At 64.9% G+C, this 20,693-nt stretch overlaps 5 protein-coding genes across 5 annotated transcripts; 2 read left to right on the plus strand and 3 right to left on the minus strand.

The window, feature by feature from the left end:
* Positions 1 to 212: 212 nt before the first annotated feature.
* On the minus strand, positions 213 to 1,817 carry EMIHUDRAFT_115237 (hypothetical protein; the record flags this gene model as incomplete). Its single annotated transcript, XM_005778476.1, has 3 exons — positions 213 to 674; positions 1,415 to 1,531; positions 1,629 to 1,817. The coding sequence occupies 3 exons, from the start codon at positions 1,815 to 1,817 to the stop codon at positions 213 to 215; spliced, it is 768 nt and encodes a 255-aa protein (XP_005778533.1).
* Positions 1,818 to 2,182: 365 nt separating this feature from the next.
* EMIHUDRAFT_469059 (ATP-dependent RNA helicase) lies at positions 2,183 to 5,459 on the minus strand. The gene is made up of 6 exons (XM_005778477.1): positions 4,715 to 5,459; positions 4,556 to 4,615; positions 3,969 to 4,160; positions 3,421 to 3,582; positions 3,320 to 3,346; positions 2,183 to 3,234 (listed from the first exon to the last, which is right to left on the minus strand). The coding sequence occupies exons 1-6, from the start codon at positions 5,327 to 5,329 to the stop codon at positions 2,251 to 2,253; spliced, it is 2,040 nt and encodes a 679-aa protein (XP_005778534.1). The 5' UTR covers positions 5,330 to 5,459; the 3' UTR covers positions 2,183 to 2,250.
* A 6,054-nt stretch (positions 5,460 to 11,513) lies between these two features.
* On the plus strand, positions 11,514 to 13,760 carry EMIHUDRAFT_457430 (hypothetical protein). Its single transcript, XM_005778478.1, has 5 exons — positions 11,514 to 11,888; positions 12,025 to 12,164; positions 12,296 to 12,424; positions 12,512 to 13,402; positions 13,475 to 13,760. The coding sequence occupies exons 1-4, from the start codon at positions 11,834 to 11,836 to the stop codon at positions 13,400 to 13,402; spliced, it is 1,215 nt and encodes a 404-aa protein (XP_005778535.1). The 5' UTR covers positions 11,514 to 11,833; the 3' UTR covers positions 13,475 to 13,760.
* A 1,763-nt stretch (positions 13,761 to 15,523) lies between these two features.
* On the plus strand, positions 15,524 to 18,632 carry EMIHUDRAFT_115240 (hypothetical protein; the record flags this gene model as incomplete). The annotated part of the gene is made up of 9 exons (XM_005778479.1): positions 15,524 to 15,610; positions 15,680 to 15,720; positions 15,810 to 16,038; positions 16,085 to 16,310; positions 16,443 to 16,570; positions 16,649 to 16,762; positions 17,126 to 17,905; positions 18,060 to 18,080; positions 18,471 to 18,632. 9 exons carry the CDS (start codon positions 15,524 to 15,526, stop codon positions 18,630 to 18,632), a joined length of 1,788 nt encoding a protein of 595 aa, XP_005778536.1.
* Positions 18,633 to 18,921: 289 nt separating this feature from the next.
* EMIHUDRAFT_443487 (hypothetical protein) lies at positions 18,922 to 20,462 on the minus strand. Its single transcript, XM_005778480.1, has 5 exons — positions 19,965 to 20,462; positions 19,823 to 19,887; positions 19,620 to 19,679; positions 19,451 to 19,511; positions 18,922 to 19,303 (listed from the first exon to the last, which is right to left on the minus strand). The coding sequence occupies exons 1-5, from the start codon at positions 20,440 to 20,442 to the stop codon at positions 19,092 to 19,094; spliced, it is 876 nt and encodes a 291-aa protein (XP_005778537.1). The 5' UTR covers positions 20,443 to 20,462; the 3' UTR covers positions 18,922 to 19,091.
* Between the last annotated feature and the right edge of the window lie 231 nt (positions 20,463 to 20,693).

Below are 20,693 nucleotides of genomic sequence, written 5' to 3' on the forward strand. Positions count from 1 at the left end.
GTGGACCTTTGGTTGTCCGTGTCAAAGGATTGTTGTCCGTGACAATGAAGCGCTGAGCTGAAAAGAATTTTAAAGGCTCGCACAGCACGATTCACGCGACACTGGATTCGGGAATTTTTGGTGAAATGAACTCGGGGGCACGGGACGCGGCACAAACGGGGCACAAACGCCAGGCTACAAAGACGGGGAGGCACGTAGTGACGCAGGGGAGTCTAGGCGACGGCGGCGTCCTCCGACGCCGCGGCGAGCCTGAGCTCGGTCGCAATCTCTTCCGCCGCCGCGAGCTGCAGCGCGACTGACATGCGCTGGGCCTGCAGCGAAAGCCACGACCGCGTCGACCAGCTCGCCTCGTCCTCGTGCTGCCGCTTCGAGAGCTTGTTGCGCACCTTGTCCTTCATCTGGTAGAACAGCCGTTTGACCGCGTTGCACCACCCGCCGAAGGTTTCAAACAGGTACATCTGCACGTCGGTGTCCGAGCGCGAGAGGGCGTGCGCGTAGTCCGCCTTCTTGTACGCCACATAGCCGCCGCCGTCGCTCGGCCTGAAGTCGCCGTCCCCGACAGCGCCGCGCTGCTCGAGGCCGAAGACGTCCGCGCTCGTGCCGGGCTCGGTGTTGCCGAGGCCGACGAAAGCGCCTCGCTGGCCGACGTCCTCCGGGTTGGAGGAGAGCGAGTCCTTGAACTTGACGTCGTGGATTCGGGACAGGGGGTCTGTCTGGGGCACTCGAGTATGGGTACTGTCAGCTTTCTTCGTACCTGTGTTAGTGCCAGTGCGCGCCAGTCCCGTGCCCAGTGAGCAGTGTCGTACGAGGGAGCTTTGTTGTAAAACTCTTCGTTCCTTTTCGGCGCGTGGGGTCCTCCGCCGCTTTCCCACCCCGTTTGTACACACTGATGCCAATCGATGATGTTCCCAGCGCATTGACACATCCGGTCCGCACGACGGAGGTCAGCTGCATACCAACCTGCAAGCTCTGCATCCAGTTTGACGGGATGACGGCAGCGTAGCCATATCCGGCGTGCGAGCTACACAATGTGCTGGGGTATCTAGACAGCGTCTTGAGCCGCGATGAGGCGCGATGGCAGAGACCCGCACCCACCCTCGGCTACTCTCCGAGAATGCTAACCCTCCCCGAAAGAGAAACAGGGCATCGTGGGCGTGCCATCACCGAATAATGTGAGAGAAATGCGATTCACAGATGGGGCTAAAAAGAAAAGAGAAAATTTGGCGTCCCTTTCCACAAAAAACAAAAGGTGCGCGTCGCCACCTCGCCCGCGCGACCCAGCGAGTTGAGTGCCCCGCCTCGCCCCGCAACCACCACAGCAGTGAGCCCGTGCCCGGCTGCACGTCTTTTCATGCCGCGGTAGAGATAGACGCGGCGCGTCGCCGTCTCGCCCGAGCACTGATCCGCCTCGCACCGCCCGCAGCTTGCCGAGGGCGTCGCGAAGCAGCGCCACCGTGACCGGCAGCGGGTGCGGCTCGCCGCGCTCGAATCGCGCCCTGTCACGGAGCGGGTTGTTGATCGAGCGGAACGCCTGCGGTCAGGGAGAAGGTGAGAGGGCAAGGAAGGATCGAGATCGCGGGAGAGGGAGAAGGGGGTGCCTGCGTTGTGTAGAGGCGAAGTGCGACCACATGCGCCTCGGCCAGGTTCGCGGGCCGCGCGCTCGCGTGCGAGACAAAGTCCTCCAGCCGCATCCCACGCGTTTTGCCGTTGCTGTCAGTCACGGTGCGGCAGTGCGCCAACACCCTGCCGCGCTCGTCGCAGTCGCGCTTCAGTCCAGCCTGGTAGGTGCGCGCGCTCGAGCCCGCCTCGGCGTGCATGATGCCTGCGAGCCGTAGTCCAGACACTCGCAGTCATTGTCAGTTCCGCCGCGGCGCTCAACCCGCACGATGGCGGCGGTGCCCTCGAGCAGCCCCTGCGGCACAATTTCTGGCGCCACGCACATTAGTGCTCGATCCCCAGTGCCGCCTGTGCTGGCCGGCCAAACACGATTGTTTGTCGGTCTTGAGATGTGGCAGGTCGCTCGGCACGGTGGCGAAGCGATTCTCGTCGGAGTCGACGCGGATCGGCAGCGTGTCATGAGTCAAGTCGGCGATCAATCATGTCGGCGATCAATGTCGGCGATCAATCATCGGCGATCAATCAGCGCCAGACGAACGAACTCGTTCTTTTTTTTCTGGGCGCCGGATACCTTCAAATCGTGTTCACACCGGGCTGTGAGATTTCCCACGCCAACAACAACGCGCCCACTCTTTACGGCAACCGCGCGCGCTTCCTCCGCTCCTCCAGCCGCAACCTCGCCGCGGCCACGGTGGCGTCGTTGTTGCGCCGCGCCGCGGCCGGGCCGGGCGGCCCCGACTCGTCGCCGGCGGGCCGCCCGCCTCCGCCTCCGCCCGCCTCCGCCCCCGCGCCGACCTCCCCGTCGCCGCGCCAGTGCCCCCCCACGCCGCCGAGCCGGAGCACCCGCTTCGCCTCGGCCAGCCGCGGCGTGAGCTCCTGCAGCCACGCTGGCTCGACGGCGCACGCGTGCTGCATGACCAGCCGGCCCACCCACGCGAGCTCGCTGAAGACGACGTGCGTCGCGCTGCTCAGCAGCTGCTCGTTGCCCGCCCGCGCCTGCACCGTCTGCGGCGGCTCACCAAGCGTGACAAAGGCGCGGACGGCGTGCGCCCGCCGCGCCGCGTGCATAAAGTGGCCCGCGCAGATGGCGCGGCGGCAGCGCGCGCGCGCCTCGGCCGCGGAGTGGGCCGCCGTCGCCTCCTCCCCGCCGCCGCGAGGGCCGGACTTGGAGAGCAGGCTGAGGATCTGGGTGCGCACGCTGTGCGCCGCCCGCAGCGCGCGGCCCTGCAGACCCCGCTCTGCGCACCACGCCTCGCGCTGGTAGTGCGGGACGAGCGCCCAATCCTCGTACGCGGAGAGCAGCGTCATGTGGTCGCCGTCGGCGCTCTCGTAGTGCAGCCGCGACTCGGCCGCAGCCTCGCGCAGCCACGGCGGACCCGCGCGGCAAAAGACCTCCTCGCCGCAGACGAGCGCACACACGCTCGCCGCCTCGTCGCGGCAGCCGAGCGCCGCCGCGGTGAGCATCGTCTTTGAGAGCGACGGCTCGAGCGGCAGCTGCGCCATCGCCGCGCCGGCGGCGGTGAGCTCGCCGCGCCCGTCGAGCGCGCCGAGCAGGAAGAGCTGCCTCAGCGCCGCGTGCACCGCCTCCGGCTCGGGCGGGTCGAGCCAGTCGAGCGCCTGCTCGCAGCGAGGAGGGCGTGAGGAGGCGGTCCGGGCTAGATCGCGACGTCGAGCGGTCGCCGAGCGCCTCTGGCCGCGCCACCCCCATCTCCTTGAGCGAGAGGACCACCTGCAGCCAACGCGAGAAGAGTGAGGCACCCGCCACCAGAGACTCGCGCCGCCCTCCGGCGCGGGAAGGGGCACATTGGCGAGGTTGGACCGCCGGATCTCGGGCTGGGGCTCGGAGGCCATCCCCGCAAGCTGATCCTCGCTGTACAGCCGCCACACCTCGCCCGCCGCCGTGCGGCCGGCGCGGCCGGCGCGCTGCACCGCGTTGCTCTGCGAGATCGGGACTACCGACAGGACCTATGGTAAGGGAGGGTAAGCTAGGCTTCTCCGCACAAGGGCGCACGAGGTGGTGGGGCAAGGGGCCAGGCAGCCCTCGCGACTCCACGTCTTGACGACAGGAGCCCCACGGCATTCAACGTGCAAAGCCCGGTGCGCGTGGGCGATGTGTGTGTGCTTGTGTGTGTGTGTGTGTTGTGGTGTGTGCGCGTGCGTGTGCGTGTGTGTGTGCGTGTGTGTGTGCGTGTGTGTGTGTGTGTGTGTGTGTGTGTGTGTGCGTGCGTGCGGTGTGCGTGCGTGCGTGTGTGTGTGTGTGTGTGTGTGTGTGTGTGTGTGTGTGTGAGTGTGTGTGTGTGTGTGTGTGTGTGTGTGTGAGTGTGTGTCTGTGGTGTGGGGTGGAAGAGGACCTCCATGCCGCGGTCGCGCTCGTACCGCTTCTCCTTGGCGACGCCGGCGTCGATGACGGTGCGCACGCCCGGCAGCGTGAGCGACGTCTCGGCGATGTTTGTCGCGAGGATGAGCCGGCGCGTGCGCGGCGGCGGCGGCCGAAAGACGCGCGCCTGGTCCGCCGAGGGGAGCGAGGCGTGCAGCGGGTGCACCTGCAGCCGCGGCCCGTCCGGGTCCGCCTCGAGGAGCTGCTCGGCGAGCCTGACGCGGTGCAGCGGCCGGGAGGTCGGTGCGGAGGCGGAGGCAGGGCGGGGGGTGTGGCGGGGAGGGTGGCAGGGGGGTGTGGAGGGCGGGCGGGGAGGTGGGGGGCGGCGAGTGTGGGGAGAGGGATGGCTGGAGAGGAATGGGTTGAGAAGGGTTGGGCGCGCGCCCTCGAGCGGCGTGCGCCGCCGTGGAGATCTCGTCCTGGCCGGCGAGGAAGACGAGGACGTCCTCTCCTACACGACGGTTCCGAGGAGGCTCGGGGCAGGCTCCGACAAGGCGCGAGGCGGGCGAGGGCGTCCTCTCCTGGGCCGGCCGGCCGCTGGGCGTGCACGCGCAGCGCAACCTCGAGCGCCGCCTCGAGCCGCGCGCCGTCCGAGGTGAGCGGCTTGGCGACGTGGTGCACCTGAGCAAAGGGCCCCGGGGAAGGGTCAGGCAAGGCTCCGGGGAAACCCGGCCCAACGCGGCGAGGCTGCGCCGTGACGGGAAACGTGCGCGACGACACCTCGACGACCGGAGCGTCGCGGAAGAAGCGGCTAAAGCGGGCCGCGTCCAACGTCGCCGAGGCAACGACGAGGCGGCGCGGCCCGCGCGCCCTCCCCGCCGCCTCGCCCGCCCCCTCGCCCGCTGCCTCCCCGCCCTGCAACCCGGAGAGGATCTGCTTGGCGACGGTGAGGAGCACGTCCGTGTTGATCGAGCGCTCGTGCGCCTCGTCGAGGACGACCGCGCCGTAGTGCGACAGCGCCTGGTCGCGGACCGCCTCGCGCAGCAGCACGCCGTCCGTGACGAACTTGATCTGCGTCGACGGCCCGCACTCTTGCTCAAAGCGAATGGCGTAGCCGACCTCGCCGCCCACCTCGCCGCCGCGCTCCTGCGCGACCCGCCGCGCGGCAGCGATCGCCGCCATCCGGCGCGGCTGCGTCACGCAGACCGGCCCGAAGCCCGCGGCGAGCAGCAGCTGCGGCAGCTGCGTCGTCTTGCCGCAGCCAGTCGAGCCGCGCACAACCGTGCAGTAGTTGCCCTCGATGGCCAGCCGCAGCGCCTCGCGGTCCGCCGCGCTCATCAGCGTGCCGTCGAGGCTGCTGACTCCGGGCGACGATGCCGACGGCTCCATCGTCATATTCTCTCTCGCGCTGGGGTCACCTTCGGCTGCATCGTCGAACCACCAGCCCGACGCTCACTGTTGCTTTTGGAAAGAGCGAGCGACAGCGAGCCGCCCCCCCCTCGCAACCATCACGCAAACGTGCTTTTGTTGGGGGTTCACAGATAGGTTGATAAGAAACAAGAAGCCCACATCGCACAGACAGTGAGGGTGTGAGAGGCGGACCTAAGGATTCACACACACATGATGAACAAAACACTCTACTGACTGACTGAAGGTCGGGACTAAAACATATTGAACAAAGACACACCAGGGCCGCACGGCGCGAGCGAGGGACTAAGGCGCACTGACACTAATGAACAAAGAAAAGGCACAAAGGGTGAGTGTGTGTGTGACAGAGCCTACCCGGGTACAAGTGACCGTGACAACCCCGGTTTCCTTGTCCCACTCTCGTCGTTCTACGTCGCGTCGCTCTCCTCTGTCTCGTTCTGCGACGCCGCCGCCGCCTTGTTCTCGCTGCTTCTTGCGCCTTTCGGCGCAGCTGCGTCCTCCTCGCTGCATATCCTGGCCCCTCGAGTCTATCGAGCTCTCCTCGAGCAAGGACGAGTCTTCTGACGCCCACTGCGATCATTTGCCGCCAAGTCATATCGTTGCTCAGGTCCACTCTCTCTTCGAACACTTGTGCCTTCACTGATGATCCGGCGCTCTGGGGTCACCTTCGGCTGCATCGTGACAACTGGATTTCCCCGGGTTCGTCCTCCTCGGAGTCGTCGACCCCGGTTTCCTTCCGCTCGGCTCTTCGCTCGGTACGTTCGGTGTGGCTCACCCTCCATGCCGTGAACATGCGCTTTATCCACCCTATATTCTTCTCTCGTTCCTCTGCCCGTGCCTTGGTCTTGTCGTTGTTTCGCACCCATGTCTGTATGGCAATCGAGGCTGCCTTCCCCACTACCTGTAGTTCACTCGTCACCTCTCCCGCGAGCTCCCCTCTCATTCTTTCGGGTATGGGGTCCGTGAGTGCGGGCAGCGTGCAGGCAATCACGGGCGCTATTTTGTCGTACTCCCCTTCGGCGAGCGCTCCGAATCTAGACCCCATTGCCTGAGTGCCGAGCACTTGGATGGAGCACTTGGAGCACTTGGAGCGCGGAAGAATTCTTTTCTAGCCGCCGCAGCCAAAAGGCGGTCCAGCGAGCAGGAAAGCTGCCACCCAGGCGGGGGCCTAGCTTCCGCAGCGCGCCGGGGCGGGCACACTCCGCCTAGCGCGCCGCCGTCCGCTTCCTTGAAGCGCCCTGTCAGTCTGCAGCCGGCGATCGCGCGCGCGGTGCACGCTGTGCGGCGAATACCGGGTACTTGATTTTTCAGGGCTGTCCAGGTGGCGTTTATTTTTGCTTGGGCGGACCTCATGACGGGGTAGGTAGGTAGGGTAGGTCTGGGCCCTCCCGTCGGGTTTTTCCCTCTCTTCAAGCTGGATGGAACTTTCACAGCAGAAAAAGAAAATTTCCGCGGAAATCACGATGTCAACCCTCCCCAAATGGGTGATCTGATGCTTGTAGGGCTTGAGAGTGGCCTCCCCGCCTCCCATGTCACAAGAAGGACTGTGGATGCAGGAGAGTACCACCAACCATCACTCTAGTTGGTATAGTACCCCACCTTCACCCATCAGGTGATTTCTTTTTTAGTTTCCCATAAGTAGGGTAGGTAGGTAGGTAGGCTGAGTGAGGGAGGGTGTAGAGGATGTAGAGTGTAGAGCGCTGTAGAGCTGTAGAGCTGGAGAGCGCTGTAGGAGCTGTAGAGCTCTACATCCGCCGCGGGACGAGGCGCCTCCGTTGTAGAGCGATGTAGAGGCGCTCTACAACGTGAAATCTCTCCAACAAACTCCACATCATAAGCGGCGAACGAGGCACGGTCGCTCTCCGACATGAGGCGCGTTGCACTTGCCAGTGCTGCCCTGGCCTTCTGTCTGCCCGCCCAATGGGTAGGAGGTGCCTCTGCTGCTATGGCATGCCTCACGGCTGCGACTGGCCGGCGCCTCGGCGCGTCAGCTCGGCTCGGCGTAGCGATAGTGGCCAGCGCAACTCGCCTGGACTCAACGCTCAGCCAGGAGCTCCCGCACGCGCTGGCGCGAGTCATGGCGCATGCAACGCGCAGCAATGCTCGCCTCGCCTCGCGCAAATGCGACCGTCCTCGCAGCCGACAGTCCACCGCCTGCTAAAGAAGCACAGCGACGAATGCGGCACCGGCGACGCATGGCAGGCTGGTCATGACGCAGTTATAGGGTGTTGTGTGCCGTCGGAGTCACTCTCTGTGTGTCAGGGTTGTTCAGGGCTGTCCATCAGAGCTCCAGTAAGCTCGGAGACACCCCATTAGCGCGGCTCGACCTCTTTGAGTCACTGCCTTCCCGGCGGTTTTGCTGTAGAGCCTCTACAACAAACTCTACAACAAAATCGCGCTCAGTAGGTAGGTAGGTAGGGGCACCGCAGGGGCCGCCCAGGGTTTTGCAGAATTTCATCATGAGGTCCGCCGGCAAGCAAAAATAAACGCCACCTCGGCTGTCGGGTTTTTCCGCGCCTCGAAATTCGTAACAATCGCCTCGCCGCTCCACAATGCCTTTCTCCGTTGCCTCCAGCCGCGCGGCGCCATCGTCCTCGATCCAGTGCCGGCCTGTGACAAGCTTGCAGCTCGCGGATCGACGATCGCCACGAGCTGCTGCCTGGCGACCGCCGGCCGCTCGCCTTCGACGACAGTCGTAACAATCGGTGGTGAGCGGCACCTCCTTGGCCCAGCACCGGTGTTATCACGCCTCAGCTGCTTCGTTGTCATGTCCAGTTATGGCGGAGACGCGCTGATAGCATTCCTGTGCACGCGTTGGACCAGCACGGCCATCCATCGGGTGCGTGGCGCAAAAAGACCTGTTTGCGCTGTCTTCGATATCAGCGGCTACATGCGCTGCTGAGGTACCTGTGACGCACACATGTTGATCACATCCATATGCCTCACTAACATACAGCTGGCGAGCCTTGCTTCCCTCGTCTGGCCATGCTGTGCATCATCTCACCGTATGCAGCCGTATACGCCCACGGTGCTCACAGGGTCGGGCGTCACGGTGCTCGTGGCAAGCATCTCCGTCACTCTTGTGACTTGTGGGCTTGGTGGTGTTGCCTCCGGTGCTACTGCTGGCTAGGGTGCCAATGGCGCGACGGGAGGCGGCCATTGGCGCCACTACAGCAACGATTGTTACGCGCGTGGAAAAATCCGGAATTCGTGCCCCGAACCGGCCGACACGTGGCCGCATATATGTATATATACCACGTCCGTATGGGCTGCACAAGCCAAACCACGCTCATCACAGCTTGCCACAGTGTGGCCCCTGGCAGGGGTAAGCCATTCTTGGTGTACCAGCTCACAGGAGGGCCGCTTGAACACGATTGTTACACGGCGTGAAAAATCAAGTATTCGCGAGATATCTAGATATCATAAAAAGTAGCAGAACAAAACCGCGGCACCCCTCTTCGATTTGGTCGATTTGGCGTCCCCCCCGACGCGCCCGCCCCTGCCTCCCGGGGGCCCGGCCTCGTGTATCAGGGCTTCATTCAGGTGGGGTCGAAGAATTCTTTTCTAGTGCGCGCCAGTCCCGTGCCCATAAATAAATAAATAGAGCAGACATCTCCAGGAGAGATGGGCGACGCACGAACACAGAGGGACAGTGCGCACCCCGCCCCGCTCGCAGGGCGTGCAGCACACAGCAACACAAGACATATCTAGGCGCTGTGCGCCTCCTCGCCTCCTCGGGATTTCTGGGGAGGTAGGAGTGTGTGTGTGTGTGTGTGCGTGTGTGTGTGTGTGTGTGTGTGCGTGTGTGTGTGTGTGTGTGTGTGTGTGTGTGTGTGTGTGTGTGTGTGTGTGTGTGTGTGTGTGTGTGTGTGTGTGCTCGCTCGCTCGAACGCGCGCGCGCTATGCAACGCGCGCGGGCGCCTGAGGGAGGGTGTAGAGGATGTAGAGTGTAGAGCGCTGTAGAGCTGTAGAGATGTAGAGCACTCTGGAGCGCTGTAGAGCTGTAGAGCTCTACATCCGGCGCGGGACGATGTGAGTCCGATGTAGAGCGATGTAGAGCGCGATTTTGCTGTACGTCCCACTCTCGTCGTTCTTTCCCTTGTCGCTTCTTCTTCTGTCGCGTCGCTCTCCTCTGTCTCGTTCTGCGACGCCGCCGCCGCCTTGTTCTCGCTGCTTCTTGCGCCTTTCGGCGCAGCTGCGTCCTCCTCGCTGCATATCCTGGCCCCTCGAGTCTATCGAGCTCTCCTCGAGCAAGGACGAGTCTTCTGACGCCCACTGCGATCATTTGCCGCCAAGTCATATCGTTGCTCAGGTCCACTCTCTCTTCGAACACTTGTGCCTTCACTGATGATCCGGCGCTCTGGGGTCACCTTCGGCTGCATCGTGACAACTGGATTTCCCCGGGTTCGTCCTCCTCGGAGTCGTCGACCCCGGTTTCCTTCCGCTCGGCTCTTCGCTCGGTACGTTCGGTGTGGCTCACCCTCCATGCCGTGAACATGCGCTTTATCCACCCTATATTCTTCTCTCGTTCCTCTGCCCGTGCCTTGGTCTTGTCGTTGTTTCGCACCCATGTCTGTATGGCAATCGAGGCTGCCTTCCCCACTACCTGTAGTTCACTCGTCACCTCTCCCGCGGTTACTGGACCGTCACGTGTTCAACGACGTTGAACAGTGTTCAACCACGGCGCTGTTCACAGCGCGCGCGGACGGCCGTTCTGCGAGTCCAGCTCCGCTGGACTTTTGTAAAGCATGCTTGTGGCAAGTTATAGACGCTAGTATCGACCTCAGAGACCCAAACCCGAATTAATAATTAAGGCTCAAAGTATGGTTGAACAACCGTTGAACAAACAGGTTGAACAACGATATCCGACTAGTGCGACCGCTAGACGGCGGTCTCCGCCGGCCCCAAGGCTGCCCAGCCCCAGTACCACACCGACCACGTAGACCGTAGCGCTGGAGTCGGTCAGTGAGGCACTAGACGGGCTACGGAACCATGCGCGCGCCGGCCGGATAGGCTGCGCGCAGGGGCCGCGCCGCCTCGATTTCGCATCTCCGCTCCGCGGCCGACTGAGGGGCCAGCTCGCCCGGCGACAAGCCCAGCCATCGCCCAGCGCCCCGTATCGACGGGGGGCACGCAAAAAACCCGCACCTACGACTAGGGTGAGCCCGTGAGGGCGTCGGTGTCGGCCGCGGGCGGGCTGCCAGGAGGGCGCGGGTGGGAGCATGGGAGATGCACCACCGCTCGACGAAGACGCGCCCGACGAAGCCCTGCTAGCGGAGGCTGGTCGATCCTCACCTATTAGCGTCGGGCGTGTGCGAAAAAGAGCGCAAATCGGAGCTCAACTCGCGCGCGGCTGGGAAAGGGGTGTGGCACCCCTCCGAAGGCGCCTCGCGAGGAGCTGCTGCTGCCTCCAAACGCGCTCGGGCAGCACGTCGGCGCGCCTGCGGGGTTGGGGAGGTGAAACTATGCTTGCTGGCACGCGCATCCCGCAGCACCCCCACGTCCGCGCGCACCATGCCGCCATCCCACCTCACAGCCAAGCGCCATCGCCGTCGGACGCGGCGACGCCGAGCGGTGGCCTCGCAGACGACGAGCGCGATGAGGCCGCCGCGCCGCCGGAGTGGCCGGCGCGTGCCAGCCGCTGGCCCGTCCAGCGTGGCGGGACCGGCTCGCCCATCCTGGCCCGCGCGCTTGCCGACGCGAGAAGATCGCGCGGGAGGGCAAATCTTGGGCAAAATGCCCTGTTTGCCAATCCTTCACGGCGACTTCACGGCGGAACGAGTCGGATCGACGACTCCCCGCCTGCACCAGCGTGTGCGCCTTGCAATTCTATACAGAATCGACACGTGGTACGTCTTCTCAATCGCTCGTGGAGAGGAGCTACGGCCATTCCTAAGTAGTGTTCAACGACGTTGAACAATGTTCAACGTCGTTGAACACGGTCCAGTAACCGCCCGCGAGCTCCCCTCTCTTTCTTTCGGGTATGGGGTCCGTGAGTGCGGGCAGCGTGCAGGCAATCACGGGCGCTATTTTGTCGTACTCCCCTTCGGCGAGCGCTCCGAATCTAGACCCCATTGCCTGAGTGCCGAGCACTTGGATGGAGCACTTGGAGCACTTGGAGCGCGGAAGAATTCTTTTCTAGCCGCCGCAGCCAAAAGGCGGTCCAGCGAGCAGGAAAGCTGCCACCCAGGCGGGGGCCTAGCTTCCGCAGCGCGCCGGGGCGGGCACACTCCGCCTAGCGCGCCGCCGTCCGCTTCCTTGAAGCGCCCTGTCAGTCTGCAGCCGGCGATCGCGCGCGCGGTGCACGCTGTGCGGCGTTGCGGCACAGCACCGCCGCAGCGCAGAGCCGCAGCGCAGGGCGGCTGGGCGCGCACACGGACCCACGACGACCGCCGCTCACCAGCATGCACCGTCGGGGCAGCCAGCCACGGCGTGCTCAGTTCCCGCCGCTCGCGCGCAGGTCAGCCGGCGATGGCAAAGGCATCGTCGTCGACAGAAGCAGACCTCAAATCGATGACCATCTCCGGTGCGCCGCCACGCCGCAGCTCGCGCGCGCCACGCCCCTCCCCCCTCGCTCGCACGCGCCACCCTGCCCGGGCGACAGCTCGCGGCGCTGGTTACCCTGGAGGGCAAGGCGCTGATTGCAGCGCCTTCTCCCGCAGGCAGCGATGCGCGCGGCGGGGCGAGCAGTAGTAACGGCGGAGCGGACCCTCCGTCGCGCTGGGTCTTTGTCAATGAGCGTGTCATCGGCAACGGCTCCTTTGGCGTCGTCTACCGGGCGCACGTCAAGCAGAATGACAAGGAAACCGCGTCCCCCCCCCCCCCCCCTCCGCCTCCGCGCCCGCTTGCGGCGTGCCCTCTCCTTGCGCGCGGGCCAACGCAGCTGCGGCGCCGCGGCGGCCTCTGAAAAACGCGGCCGCCACGCCGGCGCAGGAGGTGGCCATCAAGAAGGTGCTCCAGGACAAGCGCTTCAAGAACCGCGAGCTCCAGATCATGAAGATGCTCGACAACCACGTCAACGTGACGACGCTCCACCACTTCTTCTACACCGAGGGGGAGAAGGCGCACGCCGCACTGGCCACACCGACCCCTCCCCCCCCCCCTCGCCGGCGCGTCGACCCCGAGCTTCGCCCGCGCCCCGCGCTGCAGGCAGATGACACGTACCTCAACCTTGTGATGGACTTTGTGCCCGAGACTGTGTACGGACTCTCGCGCCACTACGCAAAGGCCAAGAAGGTCTTCCCGCTGCTGCACCTGAAGCTGTACGTGTACCAGCTTTGCCGCTCGCTCGCCTACATCCACTCCCTCGGCGTCTGCCACCGCGACATCAAGCCGCAGAACCTGCTCGTCGACCCGACGAGCCACGTGCTCAAGCTGTGCGACTTTGGGAGCGCAAAGATCCTGGTCAAGGGGGAGCCAAACGTGTCGTACATCTGCTCGCGCTACTACCGCGCGCCGGAGCTCATCTTTGGCGCCACCGACTACAGCTGCTGCATCGACGTCTGGTCCGCGGGCTGCGTGCTCGCCGAGCTGCTCTTGGGCGTGCCCCTCTTTCCGGGCGAGTCTGGCGTCGACCAGCTGGTCGAGATCATCAAGGTGCTGGGCACGCCGACGCTCGACGAGATCCAGTCGATGAACCAAAACTACACGGAGTACAAGTTCCCGCAGGTCAAGCCGCACCCGTGGGCAAAGGCGCGCCGCCCTCCTCCCCCCTCGGCCGCCGACCGCGCGCCAGTCTCCCGCCTCACCACGCCGGCCGCGCGCGAGCAGGTCTTCCGACCGCGCACGCCGCCGGACGCCATCGAGCTCGTCAGCTCGTTCCTCCGGTACGCCCCCGACACGCGTGCCAAGCCCCTCGACGGCTGCGCGATGCCCTTCTTCGACGAGCTGCGCGCGCCCGACCTGTGCATACCGCCGAGCAATCGGCCGCCGCCGCCGCTCTTCGACTTCAAGCCGCAGGAGCTCTTCGAGCACGCGCCCGGCATCAAGCACCGACTGGTGCCAGAGTGGTACGCGAAGCGGCAGCAGCAGCAGTCCTAGGCGCGCCGCTTGCGCCACCGCATATGCGCGCTGGTTTGCTCCCCCGGTCACCCATCCCCGCATCTGACGAAGGCGCGCGCGGTCTTCATCCCGCGTTTGGCGCAGGCAGCCGGGCCACTGGCGCCGCGAGTCAAAACTTGCGCACATGCATGCGCTGTGCAGAGCGAGGCCAAGGGATGGTAGCTTAAGGAAGCGGAATTCCTCTCTCTCTGCGACACATCGCGGCGGGTTCGTCGCTCTTGAGGCCGTCGGAAGCGCCGCGCACACATCGTAGCTCCCACTGTGAGTCGGGTTTATCGTCGTGGGGTAGCGTCGGTGCCCATTGTTGTTGAGTAGAAAATATGGAAGGTAAAGTGAAGGAGTCCTGCTGGAGGTGCGTTAAAGTTAACGTGTGCGGCCGACTGGGTGGAGTGGTGGACTGGCGACACCGACTGTGGGGCAGTGTGCAAACTTTACCGGTATGGGAGTTTTTGGCTAATCAAACCCAAGGCCTGCACTAATCAAAAAGTGGTACGGGATACCAGTTGCCTCACGGAAATCAAAGCGAGTCGGAGTGCCTTCTTGGTGGCAAAATCGGCAAAATCGGCAAAATACCGGGTATTTTGCGGGTATACCTGGAAAAACCCGGGTATACCCGGGTAATACCCGCACTTTTGCATGGTTTCGCCCCCGGGACCACACCGACAGCCGCTACAACTAATGAAAACCCCGCATACCACTTTCGCATACCACTATACCATACCACTCCAAAGTTAATCAAAATATCGCCAAATACCGGTCTCATACCGGTAAAGTTTGCACACTGCTGTGGGGCGTGAGGGGACTGCCCGCTCGCCGCTGCCATGGATGCAGACAGTAAAGCTTAAAGGCATGAATCGCGAACACTCGAGGAATCGAATGGTGGAACGAAAAGTGGAGAAAGTTTGCCAGAATTGTACGCGACAAAAAATTCCTCTCCTCGACCTCGTCGCGGCACGCGGGAGGCCCAGCCTCGTCAGGGTCAGGCTGAGAGAGAGATTTTTAGCAATACCAAACAACTCTAACACTCACACGTCATTTGGGGCCTGGAGCCCTGTTCACGCGCGCGCGAGACGTGCAGACAGGGTTGCCAGGTGAGAGCGAATGGCGCGGTTCACGCCTCGCACAACAGAGTCAGAGAGAGAGATGCGCTCTGCATGGTGGGACATAAAAGAGAGCGAGTACTTGGGCGAGTAGGCCGTGCGGTCGACGCTGCCGCGCGCGACTCTGCGCGCGAGGCGGCGCAGCTTGAGAACGGCGGTGGGCGAGAAGCCGCCGCCGAACGTCTCGTCGAGCAGCAGTTTGTCAGGCTGATGCCGGTGCGGATGGCCAGAAAATCATCAGCACTTGGAGCACTTGGAGTGCAGTCATCAACCTCACATCCAGGGCCGGGGAGCTAAGAAGCGCACCCAGCGGGCCGGATGATCGGCATCGGGCTACGGGCTAGAGAGCCCTGACCCCTAGGGGGGGGTGCGCGTTCGCAGGGAAAGGGCCGTAAAATAAACACGGGTCTCCGAGGGTTGGCTCTGCGCTCCGGGTTTCCCCTAGCAGCGGAACGCCCCCTCTAGCTCTACTCGGAGCTAGTAGACACCAGACACTAGCACGACCATCAGAAAAATCATCTTCACAACACATTATTATGTTTAGAGAGAGAGATAGTTTGGTTTTGTATGTTTATGACAACGAAAAAACTTCAGCAAATCCGGTGAGTTCTTCGGCCGAGGAATCTCTTTTGTCTTTTCCGACTTCCCAAATGTACGTTAAAAAAGAACGTCTTCAACGAAAAGAAAGAAAGAAAACAGACAACCCAAGGGAGGGATGGGAGGACGGCACGCCGCCACCACACAGGGATTTTAAGGAGAGGGGTGTGGTGCGCTAGCCGTCGCCCACCCTTGGGCGTCCGCCTCTTCCTATCTCTCTTCGCAGTCTCTCTCCGATTCTCGCTGCAACCTTCATGCCACCTCGCGGTCGTCCCACTCCTCGTCGTTCTCTCCCTTGTCACTTCCCTCCTCGGTCGCGTCGTTCTCTTCAACGACGAAAGGATTCCCGTTTGTCGTAGTTTTTGCAAACGCCGAGCACCGTCGACCGGCCGCATCTGATACGATGCGTCGCTCCGCCTCGAGCGCGTCGCTCGCCTCGGGCAAGAACATCTCGCCGCTCTACCACAATCCCAAGGACCACTACGACGAGGTGAGATCGGAGTTCGGGCGCTAGCAGTAGCGCGCACACGCTTGATACCCGGCGCTTATGCCACGGCAGATGGGCGACTCGCGCTACACCGACCCTGAGACGGGCCACAAGTTCCAAACCGAGCACGACCTGATCCTCTACGAGCTGCTGCAGGAGCTTGCCCGAGACCTCCCGTGACTGACACACGAGATCTCCCGAGGCTCACCTCTCGTGAGCTGCCGCAGGGGAACCGCAAGTACGTCAAATGGCTCCAAGCGCAGGATTCCTTGAGCGTCCAGCAGAGCCAGTTCGGCGCCATCGAGCAGGAGATGTCGATGGTGACGCTCAAGGAGTGCGGCTACCTGCAGCAAATCGAAGAGGAGCGGCTGGGACTGGCCGGTGGCCCGCTGCGGCCGACGCGGCCAAAGGCGCCAGCCGTCCCCGCGCACGTTATGCTGTGATGACGCCCTCTTCACACCCTCCGCCGGTGAGCAGGCGTTGGTCATCTCGTGCTCGCGCTCCTTTGCGCCGATGGACCACATCTTTGGTGCGGACCCGCGCGCCCTCCTCTCCGTTCGCGTGGCGGGCTACACGTGCTCGGCGGCGGACTCGGTCATCGGCTCGGTCGAGTGGGCTCTGTCGGATCGGACCCCGCCAGTGCTGATAGTGGTTGGGAACTCGAGGAACGACATTGTCGCCACGGCGGTGCAGCACGTGATGGGTGCCGGAGCCTAGACTGGGAATGTGCAAACTCCTTCCGCTCGGCGCACCCCCTCCCCCCCTCCCTACCGTCCTCAGTCTGCGCGAGGACACAAGTCGCCAGTACTCGAACAGTTACATTCGCACTGCACAGGCGGTCGGGCCCCCCACGTGCTGAACGAGCAGCTGGAGAAGCAGCTGAGCGACTCCAGTCTCCTCAACCTGGTGATGCCCGCGGTCCACGACGCGATGCAGCGGCGGCCGCGCGGGACGTACGAGGAGGTGCGCGAGATACAACCGAGACGCGAACAAGGATCTAGACCTCGACCGCGTCCGTTCACACCACAGTGCGTGTAACAGGTTCTCGCACTCGCATGCGAGATGAACGTCTGGCGCACGGTGGAGACACTGCTCGCGAACAGCAAAGCCATCAACGAGTCTGCGGCCAACGGCAGTCTGCGGGGGGGCGGAGGGGTAAATAAAAACCCGAAGAGAGGAGTGGGAAAACCGCTTCCACTCGCGCGGGCGGGAGACGGCGCGTTTAGCCGCGAACGGGGCCATGCCAGACGAGTCGCCTGCGGTTGGGACGCCAGCCGAGACGGGTGCGGCGGGCGCTGGGAGCCTATTCACAGAGGGCTCAACGGGGATTTTTCGCTTCGTTCGCAGCGCGGCCTGGGAACAGGTAGGTAGGTGGGGCACGGAGCCTGGCGGTTGGCGCCCGCAATAGGTAGGTAGGTAGGGCGTTTTGGCGCGAGTCAGTCGCCAGACCCCCTATCCGGGTAGGAGCCGGAACCCTGTTGGTCAGGCCAGACAACCACGCGCAGGCTCTTCGGCCAGGTGAGCGAACGCATGACGTTGACCGCCGATACGACCCTCTACCTCCACTACGAGGAGAGCTCACCCGAGTTCACGATGAAATGTACCGTCGGCGGAGAGGCTCTTGGCGCCGCCGCCGTCCTCGAGCGCTTTGCGCACGCCTACTCCAAGCAGACAGGCTCGCCGCTCGCGCCGGGAGGCCTCCACCTGCGAGACTCGCGCGGCGCCGCGATCGCGTGCGGCGCGCTGCTTCCGTGCGGTCTATCGAACGGGGCAGACCTCTTCGTCTCGGTCGAGGGCCCACCGACAGCCGACGCTGCGCCTCAGGCGGCGGCGCCGGCGCCGCCCGCAGTCACGGCGGCGGCGCCGGCGGCGGCGTCGAGCGGGCCCGCACGGGTGACTGCCAAGGAGGGCTCGGCGATTGCGTCGAGCCAGGCCAGGATGGGAGAGCACTCCTACTACTACTCGGTGGGCAAGGCCGGCGACCCGGAGCGGCCGCCAGTGCCGCAGCCACAGCGCACGTGTGTGGAGCGGGTGGCCGCGGGCGCGCCCGAGGCGACCATCTCTTCCTTCTCCTTCGAGGACACCGATGCGCTCGTCAAGCTCCACATCCCGCTCGCCGGCGCCGGATCGCTGCCCGCAGGCGCCGCCTCTTCCCTCTCGCCCCCGCTGCCTGCCCGCAGCCTCTCACCTCTCACCCCTCGCTGCCGCCACCGCCGCGCAGGCGCGATCCGATGCGACGTGCGGCACCGCTCATTCGACCTGCGCGTGACGACGGCGGGCCGGCTGCTGCGGCTGCACGTGCGTGCCCTCCGCCCGCGGCGCTGCACCGCTTCACGGGCGGGAGAGGGCTCCACCACCTCCACCCCCTCCGACCACATGGCCGTGTTTGGCAAAACGATGGGCGAGGGTGGTATGTCTGTCGCAACGGGTGCGTTATGTGCCCTGCGCGCAGGTGCCGCTGCTGCACGAGGAGGTGGAGCCAGCTCGCTGCGCGCTCAAGACGAGGCAGCGACGGCCCGGGAGGGGGGGGGAGACGCGTTGCGGAGGGGCGGGGAGGAGGAGGGGCGAGGGGCGGGGAGGAGGGGCGAGGGGCGGGGAGGAGGGGCGGGGAGGAGGGGCGAGGGGCGGGGAGGCGCGTCTCTCCGAGTGTGAGCCTCTCGCGCGGGGTGCCGCGCCTCCTCCCTGTCCCGAGGACCCGAACCCGCCCTGCCCGCCCCGCTGGCCGCCGAAGCCGGGCGCGAGGAGCCAAAGCCTGGAGGGAGAGGCTCGACAAGGCTCAGGGAAGAGAGCACCCGCGCCCGCGCCCCGCCCGTCCGCGAGTAGGACCCTCCTCCTCCTCCTCCTCCTCGGGCGGCGGGTGCAGCCACCCCTCCTCCCGCACTGCAGGGCGGGCAAGTTGCTCCTCGTGCTCGCCAAGGCCGAGGCGAAGCAGTGGTTCGAGCTGCGAAAGAGCAAGGGCGTCGGCGACACCGAGTTCCTCAAACTCGTCCCAGACTCGGGAGAGACTCGCACCATCATCGTCTGACGCGCCCCCACAGTCGAGAGCCGCGGTTGCCGGCTCGAGCTCAGGGAGAGACGGTCACAGGCAGCGTAGGGCGGGCGTGGGGGGTCAGTGTCCAGGAGTGACACACGCGCGATCGACCGAGACAGTAGGGGTTGCTAGGTGGCCAAGTGAGAGGTGCTAGGTGGCGGCCAAGGCAGCGTAGGCGGGAGGCGCTCTAGCCTCTATAGGCGTCTCTAGGGTGCACTACGGCTCTAGGCACGACGAGTCCGAGTTCGGAGTTGGTCTACTAGTGGTAAAAACGAGCCCTTTTCGCATGCGAGGTCTGGTCGTAAAAAAAGACGAGAGCGCGACAGAGAGACGGAGGGGCGGCCCCCCCGGATAGCTTTTCGGCGGCTGCACTGCAGACTGCACTGGTCCGTGGTCGGCGGACGGCGCGCGCAGCGGGCGCTGAGCGGTGTCGCCTCGCTGCTATCGAGGCACTCAGGCGGCGCCGTTGAGGAAGGCGAAGTCGGGCTTCTTGACGGCGTACGCGCGGAAGGACTCGGTGCACGCGCGCAGGTCCGCCTCGAGGGACTTGAAGCGCTGCCCCGTCGTGCCCGTCACGAGGCCGACGATGGCGCCGCCGACGACGTGCACGCAAGCGGTCCCCTTCCGGTCGACGGTGAAGCCGGCGCGCGTCAGCAGCGTGTAGCCTGCGCGGGGCGGGCGCGGCGACGGGTGCGGCGACGAGTGCGGGTCTCACGAGGGGAGGAGGGTGGCGGTAGGCGGGTGCGGCGAGGTGCGGCGGAGGGGCAGGCGAGGGATGGGCGAGGGATGGGCGAAAGTGTTTGCGTGCGCACCAAAGTCGATGTAGGCAACGTCCATGCCGTCGGCCGCGGTCAGCCTCTTGACCTTGCCAACCTGCGCCGGGGCGCGGGGCGCGGGCGTGTGCAAGGGCGGGGCGGGCGAAGGAGGAGGCCGGCGGAGGAGGGCAGCGGAGGAGGGCGGCGGGGGCGGCGGCGGCGGCGCCTTGACATCCTCGTAGACATCGCCAGTCATTTGGGAGACGAGGAAGGTGGTCAGGAAGGCCTGCGCAGGGGAAGCCGCCGGGGCCGGTCGGGCGAGGAGGCAGAGGCGGATGCGGGAGGGAGGGAGGAGCACAGCGGAGGAGGAGGGTCGAGGAACCAGGAGCGAGGGCAAGAGAGGGAGCGGGAGCACTGCGGTGCGGGCGCCTTGTCAATCGACTCGAGCGTCTTGCCGGGCGGGAGCTTGGCGGCGACAAAGTCTGCAAAGTCGCCTGGGCGAGCGCGCGAGCGCATGGTGAGCCGCCGCCGCCGCCAGCGGGGTGGAGCGGTGGCGGTGGCGGCGGCTCGCCTTTGAGATAGTTGTTCGCAGCGATCTTGCCCGCCTCGCCGTTCTCGGTGAGGGTGGGCGTCTCAACGAGCCAGCCCGACGGGTACAGGAACTTGACCAGCAGCGTGCTGTCAAACGCGCGCTCCTTTTGCTTGGAGCCGTCAATGTTGGCCGGCGGCGCCGCGCCAATGTACTGCACAAGAGGGGACAGGCCGTTGACCTTTGGCAGTGGCGGAAAGCCCTGCTGCTGGAGGAACTTGGCCACGTCCTTTTCGCCCGTCGGCATGCCCTCGTTCACTCCGCGCACAGTGGTGCCATCTGAGGCGACGCCAGCTGCGAGCGCAGACAGCGGCGCCGGCAGCGCGGCCAAGGCGGCGGAGCGGGCGAGCAGGCCCCTCCGCGACAGTCCCTCGCCCGGCGCGGCGCGTCCGAGCTTGATCGAGGATGTCGGCGTCGAATACGCGAGCAGCAGGAGCAGACAAGCTCGGAGCGAGGACATTGACCCCGACTTCCCGGGTTCCGGACTTTTTGCGGGGTGTGGGTATGGTCACTTGAACCCACCTCGAGCCTGGCTGTTCTTCACCTTTCTACCTACCTACCCACCTCGAGACCATACCCACACCCCGCAAAAAGTCCGGAACCCGGGAAGTCGGGGTCAATGTCCTCGCTCCGAGCTTGTCTGCTCCTGCTGCTCGCGTATTCGACGCCGACATCCTCGATCAAGCTCGGACGCGCCGCGCCGGGCGAGGG

Source organism: Emiliania huxleyi (assembly GCF_000372725.1).
Source record: "Emiliania huxleyi CCMP1516 unplaced genomic scaffold EMIHUscaffold_245, whole genome shotgun sequence".
In the NCBI taxonomy this organism is placed as follows: domain Eukaryota; phylum Haptophyta; order Isochrysidales; family Noelaerhabdaceae; genus Emiliania; species Emiliania huxleyi.